The 17,707-nt window shown below is 40.7% G+C and overlaps 1 protein-coding gene across 2 annotated transcripts in view; it reads left to right on the top strand.

Annotated features, from left to right (window-relative positions):
* The first annotated feature begins 4,391 nt into the window (after positions 1-4,391).
* The window catches only part of trim9 (tripartite motif containing 9), a 38,012-nt gene continuing 24,696 nt past the window's right edge, over positions 4,392-17,707 (top strand). For both annotated transcript variants that reach the window (XM_007561844.2, XM_007561845.2), the window contains exon 1: positions 4,392-5,892. In XM_007561844.2, coding sequence (XP_007561906.1) covers positions 5,056-5,892 — 837 coding nt within the window. In that variant the 5' untranslated portion in view covers positions 4,392-5,055. The remainder of the gene's footprint in view (positions 5,893-17,707) is intronic.

A 17,707-nucleotide genomic window follows, 5' to 3' on the forward strand; every position in this document is an offset into this window, starting at 1 on the left:
TTATTTATTTATTTATTTATTTAATCAAACACTTCCCTGACAAAGTCAACTAAGTTGATTTTCTGAAATTCAATGGAGACAAATTTAGAGTAAATTTCCTTTAAGAGTGTCTTCCAAAAGAATGTCTGAGCAAAGATACCCATTTGCTTTTTGGTAATCATCTTGCAGAACAATATTTGTAGGAAATTAACAGTTCAGCCGACTATATGTTCTATTATTTTCAATAATAAATAAGAGTTAGAAGCAAAAGCATCTAAAGCCTGAGTCATCGTGCGATCTGGCAGATTCACAAAGTGAACAATATTCCAAGAACACACTGAAAGAAGACAGAACTAGACAGGAGGGAGCAATGCTATGCAACATCTTCATAAACTTTAATTAATGCAATATGTTATATATTGCATGTTTTATATACTGGAGGCTTTGCTGCAGTGTGGGTGTCTGGCGTTTTGCAGAAAAACGAGCGAGCGTCTGACTCCACACGCGCGTTCAACACCTCCTGCCTTTTGCATTCAGAGTCTCATTAATTTGATAATGTGAGACTGTTAATGACCTCCTCGGAGCTCTAAGTGTTAATGCATTTCAGTGATTGCTTGGCTGAAGGCAGGAGGCTTTATTTTTTGCCACTTGAATGGGGAGGGGGGGAATGAGTCAACTGCATTGAATCACCAGTTAAGAGAGATTCCTCTACAGTCACTGCTCCTGCAGTAAAATAGACGCAGTGATGGTCGGGTTCGCTGGGAGCAAAAAAACAAAACAAAACAAAAAAAAACAAGGGTTATTTCCTTTCCTGTCTCCTTGAGAAACTGCAGAACATCCATGTATAAAACACAACCCTGATCTTGCCAACAGTGAACAGAAGCAGAAAAACGTGGCGGTAAATACATTCAGACATGAAGTGGAGGAAAGCAATAGGTTAAAAATAGAGACATGCAGAGTCTTACTGACTAATATAACATTTTCTGATAGTTGTTGTTTTAACACCCTTTAAAGGAAGACAGTTGAAAGTAGAAGTTAACATTTTGAAATTAAATTTGACAAAATTCTTATTTGAAGCTGACATTTGTGTGATAACGCGCCAGTTTGTATTTCTACCCATATTGGAAATTTGCATTGACTTCCATTAATTTTAGTAACTGTATTTATGCCTAACCCAGACATTTTCCCTAACCTAAACTAAAACTTAACTCACAACTTACCTCTAAACCTGACCCCTGACCTTAAACAAGGGGGTTCATCGCATTAAGACCCAACTTTGGTTCCCATAAGCACATTTGGATTTTAGAAGGTTAGTAAATATGCCATAAATGGTCCTATGAAGAATAGCTAACAAGTACACACATGCACGCACACACACACACACACACACACACACACACACACACACACACACACACACACACACGCACACACACAGTCGTGTTTTCATATCTTGTGGGGACTTTACATTGACTTCTATTCGTTTTTTACAGCTTAACCCTAACCATCATATATACCTAACCAAAACTCAATTAACACCTTAGTCCTAACTCCTAACCCAAAAACAGCAATTCCTTTCATGTGGACCAAGATTTGTCCCCACAAGAAGCAGTGGTCCCCACAACCTCACAACATTAACTAGGTCCCTACAAGGACATAAAAACCTGGTTCACACACACACACGCACATTTGTATTTTTACCCATATTAAGACTTTGCATTGACTTCTATTCATTTGAACGGCATTCATACCAAACCCTCACTCTGATCCTTCCCATTCAATAAATTAGACTGTTATTGAAAAGTCAATTTATTTTAGGAACTTAATCACAAAGTGAAACACATTAACAGAGGTATTTGTTTCTGTTGTGACAGGAATGAAAACATATTTAAATTAAAATATTAAGAACTATAAAATTATATTTGTTATACAAAAATGTGGGCTTAATGAAAAGTATATTTAAAACCTGCTTAAAGGTTGTTAATTTTCAAAAGGCACTTTTAATCTGACAAGTGAGACTTATCGGAGTGCATATTCTGACTTATTGAATGTAAATGTATATTCCAAAGCCAAACCATAACTTAATTCACACCAAACCTCTAAACCAAACTCCTCATATGGTTTTATGGGTCATGCCACATTGAGTCTGGAGTTTGGTTCACATAAGTTTGATCAGTCCTCAGAGAGTTAATAAAATGCCATAAAACATCCTAAATTTGTAAAATAAATGCACCTTAAATTGACATTTTAATCACATTAACTATCTATTCCTTCTTACATCCACTGGCTTCAGCAGACTTTAGATAGAGTCAAAACAAAATCTCATTCCTATTGTAAGCGAACCAGTTTTTTTTTTTTGCTCCAGATTAATCTAGGTCTTGGTTCACACGTGCAGACCCAGTCAGAGGAGACCCGGCGTGTCGGCTATCTCTCGCTGTTGCCTGACACACTTGCAGAACCTCCCAGAGTCATCTGAGCCTGTCGGCTGAGGACAGAAAACTGGCAGCAAAATCCCTGTGAATACACGAACAATTGTTTTTAGCTAAACAATCCTGTTAGCATTTGTTTTTTCATCGAAGGTGCAAGTAGCATGCACATTCAGTGTGTTCAATTTCTCTGCTGCATTTGTGTTCTCCAGCACAAACACAGTTTAGTTTGACCAACCAGAAGGCAAAGAAGATGCAAATGTTTGCTGGATCCAGAACAAACAAAAAAAAAACAGAAAAAGCACCAGTGAATCCAAGGATGACAAATACTTTGAGGATGATGAAACTGGAGTCAGGAATGCTTGAGAACCTGAGTGGGTTAAAATTACGGCGATTTACTGTGTCGGTATGAAATAGAGGATTGTGATAAACGCTAAGCTCAGCAAAAACAAAGGTGTTTCCCAACCCACCGACAAACTGACAGATTCCAACCCCCACTATTTCCCTCTTGGCAGATAAACAGACTAAAATCAGAAAATAATACCACAACTAAGATAACTTGCCTTTCACAGGGTTTCTGTATCCTGGTGTACAAATGGCAAGTTGAGTGGAATGTGTCAGAGGGTGTGGTTGATGGTGTGAGAATGAACACGGAGACCCAGATGAAGTTGATGATGATGAGTTTAATGATGAGAAGCTCAGAGTCCAGGATCAGGCAGCAAATTAGCACATAGCTAATACTGGTAGCAACTGACATAAAAGACTCTAAACTGAAACAAGCAACCTCAGGATTTCACAATTCAGCTGAGGAAAACTGACTGACAAACGACATAGCATATATGAGGAACACAGATGACAGGGGGACTAAATATACTGGGAGGGTAATCACAGGAACGAGGCACAGCTGGGATCAATCAAGACAGGGAGGACAGGGCATCGCAGAGACTAGCAGGGAACAGGATCACAATAAATACAGAAAAAAACAAAAATAAACACAGAAAACTACGGATCACAACAGAATGAGAAGGTTTGGCAGAAACAATGAAAATGCAGCATTGATTATGGACAATTCAAACTGTAGCAGAAATTTACAAGGAATGAACTGCAGCTGCAGTTGGGGCTTTAATGGCCTCCACACAAAGACGTAGTCAGGATATCATGGGCTGCAACTACGGCAGTCAGCATGTTAAACCCCAAAATCAAAGACGACACCTTAACTGGACAAAGAAGAAAAAATGATTGTCTTTTGAGATAAAAGTAATTTAAGTAAGTCATGCAAAAGGAGCTCCAGACAAGTACTTCAGACTGGACCCACATTCTGTATTGGAAAAAATCAGTTTTTATTGACTGGATGTAATATTCTAATATAGTGTAAAACTGGACGGTGTGTTTTAATTGGCTGAAAGTTACAATGATCAAATTTAGTGAAATAAAACTCCCATATTTGTACTTGATATATATACTGCTCAAAAAAATAAAGGGAACATTTCACTTTAATTTTGTGTATGGCTCCAAATCCAGGCCTCAATTGGTTAATAAATTTGATTTCCATTGATGATTTTTGTGTGATTTTGTTGTCAGCACATTCAACTTTGTACAGAACAAAGTATTCAATGAGAATATTTCATTCATTCAGATCTAGAATGTGTTATTTGAGTGTTCCCTTTATTTTTTTGAGCAGTGTATATAGGTTTTCCGCAGAAAACTTGCTAAGCCTGTTGGTTGGGGCAATAGGGCAGCAGCCCGTCGTGTTTTTGAGTTAAAAATGTTTAAAGCTGACAGGAAATTTGAAAATTTGCTTAATAATTATGTGTTATTAAACCATTAGAAGATCCATACCTGAACACCAACTATAGCGTCTTAAAAAATGCAAACATTTTAAAGAAACTTACAAAAAATAAGCAATGCTTAGCCTGGTGGTGGCACAAGTAAAGCCTGGTGGCCCGCCAGGCTTATAATACACTGGGGAAACCCTGTAATATATTGAAAAATTCACTTTTTGAATTGTATTATTGAGAGCCACCTGTAGCTGAGAGTATGAACTTATACTGTATTATAGACATGTTAGTGTTTCTATCCTGTACCATGTAAAGACTGCATCATTATTTTATCTGTTGACAAAATAATAAGTCATAGCACATAATAAAACAGCTGGAGGCCTACATTCATAACTGTGTCTTTTTAAGTATGAAGTAAAGAACAGCGGATGCAAACTTTGGCCATTATTGGTGTTTTGATTTGTCTTAGCTTTAAATAATTACTTTAATTCTATTTCGTCCATTCTATGAAACTATTAGTTTGAAGTTAGTTGGGGTGTGCGCTAACTACCCGCCTCGTGAAGCTCATTAATGGACCTTCACGTTGACAGACGAGATGTCCAATGGTTCAATGGAATCCTCCGGGCAACCAATAGCCTTCGGTTCCGAGCTGCTGCTGCTTCCTGATTGGCGGAAGGAGCTTCTGCCTCCCGAGTACCGACGCTTCTCCTTTGGTCAAGGTTGCACTTGGCAGCTGCAGCAGGACGCGAACTGATCGCTGCTTACTCACGGAGGCCAACACCAATTATCACCAGCAGCAGCAGCAACAGCTCTGCTCTCGTTTTTATACCGGAGCGTCATTCTAGGATCTCCATCCTCACGGTATATCCGCCATGGACGAGATGGAGGAAGAGTTAAAATGCCCCGTTTGCGGCTCCTTTTACCGGGAGCCCATCATACTGCCTTGCTCCCACAATATTTGCCTGGCGTGTGCGCGGAATATTCTTGTGCAGACCCCCGAAGCCGAGTCCCCGCAGAGCAGCCGAGCCTCCGGGTCCGGCGTCTCAGATTATGATTACTTGGATTTGGATAAAATGAGTTTGTACAGCGAGGCGGACAGCGGATACGGGTCCTACGGGGGGTTTGTCAGCGCTCCGACCACCCCCTGTCAGAAATCACCGAATGGAGTCCGGGTTTTCCCCCCGGCCGTCCCGCAGCCCGGTCCGCAGCAGCACCTCCTGCCGCATCCGGCCTCCTTGCCCCCGATCCCCCGCAACTCCTGCATCACATGTCCGCAGTGTCACCGCAGCCTGATCCTGGACGACCGGGGGCTCCGGGGGTTCCCCAAAAACCGGGTGCTGGAAGGGGTGGTGGACCGGTACCAGCAGAGCAAGGCGGCCGCCCTCAAGTGCCAGCTGTGCGAGAAGAGTCCGAAGGAGGCCACGGTGATGTGCGAGCAGTGCGACGTGTTCTACTGCGACCCGTGCCGCCTGCGCTGCCACCCGCCCCGCGGTCCCCTCGCCAAGCATCGCCTGGTTCCCCCCGCGCAGGGCCGGATCAGTCGCCGCGCGAGCCCGCGTAAGATCTCCACCTGCACGGAGCACGAGCTGGAGAACCTGAGCATGTACTGCGTGCAGTGCAAGATGCCCGTGTGTTACCAGTGTTTGGAAGAGGGGAAGCACGGCACGCACGAAGTCAAAGCACTGGGCGCGATGTGGAAACTGCACAAGGTACGTGCGTAAAAACACGAAAGCTTTCTTTGAAGCGAACAGGTTTTTTCAGCTTTAGGCGGAGCAACAGGTCTGTCTTAAAAAAAATGGAGGAAACAGATTTTGATATGTGATTTTTAAATAAGTTTCTGTGTTTCTATTTTACTGGTGCGGTGTTTAAGGTTTATCTTGAGGAAAAGAAGGGAATAATTGCTTATGTGGAGTCTTATATGAAAGGGTGACAAATCAGCAGCTGTAAATGTACAAAATATGATTTATGGATGGTTTGGATGGTGTGGCTCTTTGCTTTGGGTGGCAAGAGCTAGGGGGCGGCACAGGAAAAGTTGTTTCCAATATTAGCTCCTGAGTAACATGCAAATGATTTAAAGCAGCACGCAAAACATATTCTGTCGTGCAGTTAAATAGATTTTATTATGTGAAGTGATGCGCGATGCAAAAAAAGTGAAAGCTATCAAACATGGATAGTGAAAGTGAGTGTTGCTTTGGAGACGTGTGTAATACTCTGACCTGGAAGTGGGTTTGAATTCTACGTGTGGCGGCTGTGTACAATCTTCGACTGTCTTTGAATTAAAAAAAAAATAGAACAAGCTCTGTTGTTTCTGAAAGAGTTTAAATATGATCATCAAGGCTACATGGACGCAGCTGTGCTAAATAGCTTAGAACTTGCGTCAACATTTCAAAGAACATTAAACCTTTAGATTAAGTTTTAAAATCTCCAGCATAGACTTTGTTTTTCTTTTTCTTTCTCTTTTTTTGAAGATGGACCCTGAAATGAGAAAATCAATTTTATTTCCAGAATTACAGAACTATGAGAATTGTAACATGTAGCTGTGATAGTGTGGAAAAAGAGAGATGTTTTCAAAACCTTTTCTATTCAGCTGCAGCCTTTATTAGGGCCAGACGATATGGCTTGTATATAAAATCTTCAATGTTTTTTTTTTAACATTTTTTTAATATCAAATCAGATTTACCACTAATCAAGTTTTGCCCTCGCCTTTTTTTCTTATAGTAAAAAATTACAAATGGACAAAAAAATGTTAAAAACTGACGTTATTTCAATTATCCATTCTGCTAATTGACCTGAATTCAAAGTTGAAATAAACAAAACAAGATGGCGCCCCGAGCGTGATGACATCACTCCGAACTAGGGAAACCCAAGGAGTGTATCGGCGGAAAAAAAGAATCACATTTCCAGGAATTAATTCTTTGAGAACAGAAAATTCTAACCTCTCTGTGACATAAATTGAAAAATATATATCTATTTTTTTTTTAAAGATCACAAAGGTTGGAAGGTCTCCTTGCCATCACTCTTATCTTGCTTTTGTAAGTGAAGCGCAGATGCAGCCCTCTGGCGTAGATAACGGAGGTTATTTTGGAACCCTGGAGTCGTCGTGGGCACCACGTTTATCTACGCCTCTGCACTGTCGACCCTTCACCTCCGCCGTCCGCTTTCCAGTGAAGAAAAAAACATCGGAGAGCCAGATTTAGTCCCCGGAACGCTCTACAAACACTGCAGACTCCCACACACACACACACACACACACACACGTAGCGATGCAGACAAACCCAGAAAAACGTGAGCAACTGCTCACACAAAAACTTGACACAAACCATCGCCTGTGCTTTCGGGAAAGCTGTCCTCGTTTTTTACACTTGAAATGGAGTCCTGTATTTCTCCAAAAAGAAAAAAGAAAGGAAAAAGACAATGGGAACGTTTAACCAGCCTCCATTTTTATCATCTGTTCTAGACTGAGCTGAAATGAGTCCATCATTTCAGACGTGAGAGTCCAATTTTAAAACTGATGGAAAAGTCAGAGGAGGCTGAGCCTCTGTGACCTCGTGTGCTCTCGTGGTTTCACGGGTCTGAAACAGGAGCAGAGTATTTTAAGAAACTAATCAATGGCGGCAGGGCTATTGGGGCCAATATGCAACCCTGTTTTTGGCCTCCATCAGCAGCACCTGGTTATTTCTGATGGGACAGAGTATGACATGGAGACAGTTTACCAAATACTTTCATTGTGGCTTTAAGTTTTTCCTCACAATCCTGATTTTTGTCAGAATTTGCGTTTTGTTTTATACCACGTCCTGTTTCTCCTTGAAACATCATGTTAAAATATGTATATTTTTGGCCGCTTGGGGGCGCAGCTGAGTCGTAATATATTATTTATCAGATAGTGAATTGTAACATTAAAATAACACAATGACATGAGGGAAAACAGAAGGAAAACGTCGCTGAAATAAACAATTCATGATGCTTTCGATTAGCCCGGCGTTCAAAAGAAATAATTGTGTTATACTTCTATAATTCAGCTTTAGGGAGACATTTATTTGAACATTAACATCCACTGCAGACTTCGAAAACATGTTTAATGAACTGAGGAGGAAAAATATGAAAGAAAAAGACTTTTTACTTGGTTTCTATTGGATTAATCCGGAACAGGGAGTCGTATTGACTTAGATTTTACTCAGCCAAGGTTTTTTCAGGTTGTGATATTTTGTGATGCTGTGTGAGGAACTTTCATGCAAATTTTCTACCCACATTTGTACATTTGTTTGGTTTGAAATACAGACGTCGTAGTTTTAAAACACTGGGTCATAAATCAGGGTTAAATCAGCTGCTTTGATGCTGCCACAGTTTTTCCAAGTTCTTTTGTATTGTTCATTGATATAAATTGATGCTATTCAATTCACCACCTGAATCTCACAAAAGATCAACCTTTTCTCATTCTATCATGTAGATCGTGTTAATCTGTTGAATATCATGTATATTTGTAGTAAATGTGGTCTGGGAAGTTGTGGAGTTTGAAATAAGCGTTCTAGGTTTGGATAAATATTGAAAAAGTAAAGTGATAATGATATAAGTTTGATATCCATCAACCAATCAAACAACCAACCAACTGACCAACCGACTAACTAACCAAACTAACATCTAACCAATCGACCAACCCACCAACCAATGAACCGACCGACTAACCAATCAATTGACTGACAGACCCAACTAACCAAGTAACCGACCAATCAACCAATCGGCCATTTGAGCTCAAACTACTGATTTAAGTTATTTAGACTTTAAAAGAATGCAATAAGTGAATTGACAACTTTTAAGCCTTTAACAGTCTGGACAATTATGGATATTATTTTATCTTAAAAGTTTAGGAGCCCTGCATGTTTATCAACCTGTCTGTGTTCCTAAAACAAAACTTTATTGACACTCAGAGGCAATATTGACACTAAAACCAGAGAGAAGGAGGTGAAAGAAAGTAAAGTTCATCAACGTGCTCTGACAAGGTTTCTGTCATGTGTCGTCCTCTAATTACTGCTGTGTACCGTCCCGCTCTGCATTCACCTCCAGGCTTTATCACATCAACAAAACCATCACAAAGACACCTCTATTTTTCTCCTTCATGCTTCATCAGATCAAAGCTACTGCTGTTTGATCTCTGAGCTTTTCTTACCGGGCTGCTGCATTTTTCATCACCATCGTCATCATCATCACTGGCTAATGTTTGTAGCGTGTTGTCTACACAAAGAAGCTTAATGAATCTACACTCACACATTTCTAGTATCCCATCTTTTTTGCTTTCTTTCTGAACATTTTCGTCGAGTTTTTTTTCAGTCCGCATCCTTCGCTGTCCTCTCTTTTATCTTTATTGTTTAAGAGTTGAACAACCTGCTGCCATGGCAACCGAGTCCTTCTTGATGCTGTACAGAGCAACGGAGGTCTCCAAGATACCAGGAGCCGCGAGGGGTTCATCCCAGACTCTTTACAGTGTGTCTGGTCTCAAAGATGATAAAACCTCGGGCATTTATCTCCTTACTTACACCAGATTGATGGCAGTGTGGCGCAATTCAGTGTACCCAAAGTCAACCTTAGTAGCAGAGCAGTGATTGAAAAAGAAGAGTTTTACAGCGTGACTCATCCAGGTCCTGTCTGCCTTTTGTGATTAGACGATCGGTGATGTGTTGACAAGATGTCCGCTTTGTTGTCGCATCACTGTTTGTGTCTCTTTGCTGATGCTGTTGGAGGCCGTGCAGGTCGTTTAAGCGACGTCTGGGTCAGGCTACATCGCCTCAGAGCCGATCAAAAACGACCAGTCGGGTGGAGGTTTGATCACCAGAAGACCTGTGAAGTCGACAGCTTCACCAAAACACAAATTCAGGCTTTCTACATGGTTCTCATGTTAAAATGACACTCTTTTCCTGACTGTTAAAGACAGTTTTGGCCAATTTATGAAGCATAAATACAAAGTTTGACCATTTTTTAATGGAGAATTGTCAGCAGGGTTTTTTCTAGACATGATGGATGAACACAGTTTTGGCCAATTTGTGAAGTATAAATACAAAGTTTGACCATTTTTTAATGGAGAATTGTCAGCAGGGTTTTTTCTAGACATGATGGATGAACAAATTCAACATTTTTCCACACTACTTAGGCCAAATATTACTGGATAATAAATTGTCCTAGAAATGATTGCGATAAGCAATAATACTGTTGTTTTGAGACGATTTTCAAGTAACATTTTGATAATAAAAGTTTGCCCTGTCAAAGACTTATAAACTTGAATTTTGTAAAAATAAAAAATAAAAACGCTCCACACTGGAACTGGAAGACATTGTAGATATCCAAAATAAAACACAACCAAACACACACAAAAAAATAAAATTAAATGGAAATAAAAACAACACTCAACAGAAACCACTGATAAAATGTATTATGAAGTCTCTAAACAAAACTGCCCTTCATAAGTGACCCAACTCATTTCAATTTGTAACGTGACTAATTAATTAATTGATTAATTATTGCAACAGGCTTACGCAGGAGTCCTGTTTGGTGTAGAGTTTAAGTCATTTCAAAGCGTTCCTGTTTGGTGCTTTTAACGTCAGCATGTGTTTGAGCCTCAGCTGTGCAACAAGCGAAGCAGGCCTAACTAAAGCAGACATGCAGGCAGCTCTCATCCACCGTGCCCCACAAAGTAAGCTAATGAGGACAGACAGCGCAGGTGCTGGGACGACTATTAAAAATCTCATTACAGTCTCGGTGCTGGTGTTGTCAGCTGCTTCTGGGTGCCTGCAGTCTCTTAAAATCTCAGCGCGAGCGAGGAGGAAAACCTAAAAAGTGGCGATACCTTTCCTCCTCCTCTAGTGTTCGGACCGCGGCCTGCTTGTTGTAACGAGACTCGCTGTCCGTCACATCTGTTGTGTTCACAAGATTCTTCTGACTCGCAGGACATTCTCTCAAAGTGATGCTTAAAATGATGGGGTTGCTGTGGACAGAGTGCTGTGAGTCAGGAGGCGGGAGAAATGGCGTTTGGCCTTTCTGTGACTGGAACAGTTTGTGTTCTGTGGTCTGGGTACATGTTTGTCCTTTTTTTTTTTCTTTATCGGAAAGGAGGAATAACATGTACGCTTTGTACCGTGACAGTAAATTCATAGATAGAGAAAGTCGAAAGAAGTCCACACCAAGGCAAAGCAAAAATGTCCATAGTGAGTAAGTTTATCGCAACAAGCATTTAATCAATCAATCAATCAATCGTACGATGAATTAAAATGAGCTTGATAATTTACACTTTGATGATGAATATTTTTTTAGAGATTTCACAATCCATTTTATTCATGGTTTCAGTTGTGTATGTGTTAATTTCTGTTTTATTTATCTATTTTGTTTATGTTTTATTTTGGACTCTTAAAATGTCTTAAATTTTCAATCAAGAGGGTTAAAGTTTATAGGTCTAGCTCAGAGGGTGAACCTGTATTGTTAGATTGTCAAAATAAGACTTGAAAATGGCCTCAAAACAACAATTTTATCATTTATCGCAATCATTTCTGGGACGATTTATTGTCCAGAAAAATGTGTTACTGTAGTGATGAAATGCAGGAGCTTGCAGACCTGCCTGTTTTTATTTAGTTATTGGTTTTTGTGTTGCCTATAAAGTCATGAGAAATTTGTGAACAGAGCACAGCCTGGAGACAAATAAACATTTCTGCCATTTTAAAGCACATTTCTGCTTGGTTCAAAATGAGTCCTACCACAGGTAAAACACTGACTGCTGATAACCTCACCACATAACCCCACTTCAGAAAAATCTAAGAGATCGCTTTAAAGTTTAACAGATTAAAAATTGACTCATTTTATTTGCTAATAAAGGCTCCAGAATGTAAATCTAATCCAGAATCTAATAAAACTGTAGCTACTCCTGTCTGAAGCATCCAAAGATATTAATAATCAAAATAAAAGTTCCTAAACTTAAATTAACTTTAACTGCAATATTATTATTAGACTCCAACACGTAACAACTTGGGACGTTTCTTTTCATATCCATTCCTCGGCTAGCTCTCGTCTCAATTTTTCTTCCTTAATGGCAAATTAATAGAAGCCCAGAAGCCTTTAACAGCTACATGGCGCAGATCCCAGAGCATGTCATTTCTGATATCAGTGATTCTGAGCCGACAGGACACGGCCGCTCCGCTGCTTGGGAACGCGGACGACGGGGCGGCGTCTTGGAGAGAATGAATTTTCACAGTGGGCGTTTAGCGGGATGACGCTCCATTACTGGCAGCAGCGTTCGCCCCTCGAGCTCCGTGTAAGGAGATTAGTTGTGCAAATGTTAATGAAAGACGGAGATAAAGAGCGGGAAAATGAGAGCAGGGGAGTGACCCCCAAATGCCCGAAGAGAGGAAGTGAAACATTGACTGGGGAAGAAGGAAAAGGATTAGTCATTATCAGTGTAATGAGCCTCCAACTTCAGTTCACACAGGAAACCGTGGCTCCCAGACAGAAGGTGTTTTCATGTTGACGTGTTGGTGAATTATAGGGTTGAAATATTACATCCAGCCCACGGGATGAGGATTATACATCTTACTCTCAAACCGGATGAGACAAGGTTTATACATTTGGGAAAAGTCCCAAATTTTTCCATTAATTATTTGTTTGGAGATCACAAAGTGTTAAAGAATGTGTGATTAGCATAGAGTATAGCAGTTCAAATTTGACCAGATATTTTATTAATTTGTCCCTCTCCTAGACAACTTTGGCAACACAATAGGGAAACTCAAGAACTATTTCCTTTTTTTTTTTCGCTTCATAATAAGAGTCTGAAAAATAATAACCTAAAGTCCACTCCTTCATATCCTGAGTTCACAAAGTCAAATGCAACCAGCAACTGGAAGCTAGCTAAGGCTAGCAACAAATCTAGCTACTTTATATGGCGGGTAATAAAAAGTCACATTTAGCATCATACATTAGCGCAAATATCATAAAAATGTCTTACAAATATTTCTGAATTAGCGCCACAAAAACATTCAAGAAAAGCTTATTGAATACTGAAACAAACGGCTATCTATTGATATTTTTGAACAGTTGAATTGGTTTTACCAACACATTCCGGCACAATCGGTGTTCTTTAAGGAAATTCACATTTTTGATATGGCCCAAAATAAACATGAGTTAGACGCTCCCGGTCTATTCTCATTTAGGCCAACTCTTTTAAGCTTTGTTCGCTGTCAGTTGTGGCATTGTTAAATGAGCGCTAATGAGAAGCTTGCAGGAACAAACCTCTCCCCGCCCTATACGCGCTGACGCTGTGAGCCCATTCAAAACACAAAGAAACATTAAAAAAACAAAAACAACCTTCATCATCTTAACGCTTGCCACAGTGTCATTGTTACTTCTGTGTGGATTGTTAAACCGCCTTTGTGCTTTATTGATGACGGCAGATTTCATTGATGAATTATGCACCAGCCGCTTTAAGGCTCTGCTCGTGGGAAAGACTTTGTCTCACGTGGGATCTTGGGAGGAGAATCCAAACTCCTGGAAACGTTTTAACAACAGAAAGAAAGGCAGAGAATAGCACAGACACGGTTAATGCTTTTTTCATCTTTAATCTCTGACGACCTTATCGTCCCGCGTAAACAACCACATGCTTTCATTGCTCTAGTCACCAACATGTTACGCTATTCTCTCTTTGCCGGTTTAGCATCTTTTTTTTTTTTTAACAGAGGCTGACATTTGGTTTATGTTTGTTTTTTGTTGCGCTTAAACTGATTGTTTAAAGATTAAGAAAGAAGAAAAAAAGACCCTGAAACTTTAAAAAGAGCAGTGCAGTTTTTAAAAGTAGGTTACAGAACAGCTATCTCCGCAGTGGAGGTAATGAGACTTTTTTTTTTTCTCTCCAGATGTGTCTTTTCAATTAGCTAAAAGAGGTGTGTGTTATCGCTTTTCTTTTCCACTTTAAGTGACTGTGTACCCACTTCCTCCGCTCCTTCTTCCGCCCTGTGGAGACATTATTCCAAACTGCCTCCGCCGCCTTTCTCAACATTAAAACCTTTTCCTATTGGCAAGTGGCTAATAGGAACCGTATGAACCGGTCCCCGGAGCTGCCGGTGAATTATTCATGACCGCGATGCGCGCGTTTCCACTCGGCTTAATTACAGAAGCGATCGGTGTCCCCATAAATACCGGGGACATTCTAAGCTGAACCCCTCCCAATTTTTTATTTATTTATTTTAACGTTTTCTTCTTTCACCCTGAAGCCACCTGGCCTGGACGCTTTGCATTAATGTAAGCGGTAAATTGATCAGCTGAAGCTTAAAAATAAATAAATAAAATAAAATTTCTCCTCCAGGGACCGGTAGCAGCCAGACATAAAATCATGATTGATGTCACAGGGAGTGAAATCTATCACCCCGGCAACAGATGAAAATGCAAATGAACGCGTGGCGATGTGTGAATTTCAATGTACGCTAACTTTTGTACTGACGTTTCTCATCAGTCATCGCAGGAACTGTGACAGCTTGTTTGTGCTGCGTGTGCAGTCACTTTGCGTTAGAAGCACAAACAAAATGTCAGTAGATTTTGTTGGGATTTAGGGGATGAAGTAGGCTACGCAGGGCCAGATTTAGAAGGATGGGGGGCCCCTGGGCAAGAGAGAGTTTTGGTGCCTTTTCCTAAAAAATAAGTAATAAAAAAACCCAACCACTTTACTCAAGAAAATTACAGTGCATTAGATCAACATTTATCATTAAACTTTTTACACTTTTACTTTCCTATTAGTTTATCCAGAGAAACTCCTACTAGTTTACAAATTGTGGAGTACTTTTTGATTTTCTTTTGTAATTTTGGTTGTGTTTCCTCTAACTCACGTGAAGCACTTTGAATTGCCGTGTTGCTGAAAAAGTGCTATATAAATAAAAATACCTTACCTTACCATTAAAAGGCAGGCCTTCACATCAGCAAGTTTAAAATGTCCCATGTGAACTGGCTCCATGTTGGTCCCAAAAAAATGTTTTATAAGTTCAAAATCTAACCTACCCTAACCCTAACCCCCAACCCCCCCAAAAAATAAATATATATATAACAATATAAAAACTAAACAGTTCATGTAGGCCTATGGGTATATTGGGTACAAGGTAAATTGTTCATTCATTACAAAACTATTTTTGAATTTTTGGGGACCCTCAAAACTTGGTGCCCTGGGCTACTGCCCCGGTAACCCCTTTCTAAAGTCGAGGCGAAATATATACTTGTAACTCTGACTGAATTGATGGACGGATGTTGCAGAAAAAAGGTGCAATAAGCAGAAAATAATTTTTAAAAAGAAGAAAAACTCAGCTGCTCCTCCTGTTGCTTCAAAACCCCAAACCTTAAAGGATCCCAGCTCCGTCTTGCTCTCCAACCCCATTCGCCGCAGAGGCCCTGTCCTCCCATCTGCCGACCTGCCGGCCCTGGCGCCGCGCTCGTCGCGGAGCAGGAAGTAGCCGTGAGCGGCACGGGAATGAAGAGAGCCTCCACTTTCCAGTGACCTGCTTTTCGGGGACGGAGCTCTGCGGGCTTCAGAAACAGACGCCATGGAAAAACGCCTCCAGACAACCGAGCGCTTCTCGTGTTCATCTGCTCCGTTTCCGAATGACTGTTAACCAGGCGGAGCAGGAGCTAACCCCCATGTTTGTGTTACAAGGATGGAGAAAGGAAAGCTACTTTTTTTTTATTATTTTTTTTAGGTCAGCTTGGAAGGGCAGGAAGTGAGGGAACCTGCCTGATCCATGACAAAAAAAACAGCAGAGTGTGAACTGAGCGCTGTGGACAGACTGAGTGTGATTAGTGAGATCTTGAAGTGAGAGAAGCAGCAGATGGATCCGGGCTGGCAGGAGAAGAAGAGTCTGCTTTTTGTTTTTTGTTTTTTCCAGTTTGAATTAAATAAAAGTCTAGCCTATACTCTGAAGAAATATTGGGATTTCTTTAGGGGAAGCGTCTCATAGGTGCAGATTGAATATTAATGAAGATGGAGCCGGGAGCACGAGGAAGAACTAGGAATCTTCCCAGCGGGCCGTATAAATCTCATTATTCTTGGTTTATCTAATCTGTGCACAAATTCAAGCTGAAAAGAAAAAAAAAAAACAACAACTTCTGGCAAAACAGAAATACTGCAAAAATAAGTTCTGCTTTCAATTCTCGAGTTTTCCTACCGATTTCTTTCAGCTGACAAATGTCTTCGGACGTTGTAGTTGCATTTCGGTACTAACGATTGGGATTACGCTAAGAGTATGCAGCTATGAAGCAGAAGCAAAGAGAGACGTGGTCTTCCAAAGCACGAAGTAGGAAATCCCAAGGGATAAACGCCAAATAGATCTGGACTTTATGGAAAAGCGGCAAGAAGAAAAAAACCAAAAAACAAAACTATACTTTCATTCCATTCTGATTGGGATCAAATTTTTCTTCAAAGAAGAAATGACTGTAAACTTGACTGTTGCAACGTAAGTGTGTGAAACTGGGAGTAGTCGAACTTTAAGCTTTCATTAATATCTTCAAAGCCAAAGCAGCAGAAACAAAACATTTTGCCACACAAACGTATCCGAGTTGATTGACGCCAGTTTTGTCTGACTTGAAGGAGGTGTGGAGGGCTGGCTGACCTTTCATGACCTCTGGAAACAACAATTTGAACAATTTCAACCTAAACCTAAATCAGTGGCTTTCTAAATGTAGATTGTTTCTCTGTGTGGCGTAAAAAAAACAATCCCAGGTTAATTTTGCACAAAAATCCTGGTGTTGGTGTTTAGGTTCACATAACCCAGGACATCTTTTTTTAGTCATAAACTTGTTTATCTGTAGACTTTTCTATACGCTGTGACATCTAATAGTTAAATCACTACATGGGGGGGGAGGAAGATGCTTTTTCCAGTAATGAAAATCTCTAGAGACTCTAAAATATGAGTCCCTGGTTAACAGAGGAAGCCCTGAACAAAGTTAAGAACTTTACGTCCAGATCTTTGCTCAGCTGTTGCCAGCTCGGACCATCCCCAGTTGCGTGGACTCATGTTGGCGACAGCTGTCACTTTTTTTCTTCAATAAAACCCAGGAAACAAAGAAACGTTAAGTACTTGTTATACTGATGGGATCTGAGGGTCACTTTTTTTTTTTTTTCTTTCCCAAACTCTGGAGTTCAAAGGTCAGCTGTCGGCCCCGGCAGGCCAACTCCCATTTGGTCGACTAACGTCGGATTCCAGAGGCCCGGCTGTCACCGAGGAGCGTGTGTCGGATTGTTTTCACAGCGTTTTCCACCAGATCAGCTAGAAGCTGGTTTTTATTGCGCTCTTCCGCAGCCGAGATGATTTTTCTTCCTTTTCGTCGGGAAACGCCCCCCTCCCCCACAAAAGAAAAAAAAAAAACACTGCCAGAAGACAACATGCGCCCACCAACCCGACGAGGTTCCCAGAGGGTCAGAGGGTCGGGCCCCGTCCTCGCTCTCCCTCTCTCACCTCCATGTTCACACGGCCTCGCTCTACATACATGTGAACAAGTCATCTCTTCTTCCCTGCTATC

Source organism: Poecilia formosa, unplaced genomic scaffold (assembly GCF_000485575.1).
Source record: "Poecilia formosa unplaced genomic scaffold, Poecilia_formosa-5.1.2 Scaffold131, whole genome shotgun sequence".
NCBI lineage: Eukaryota > Metazoa > Chordata > Actinopteri > Cyprinodontiformes > Poeciliidae > Poecilia > Poecilia formosa.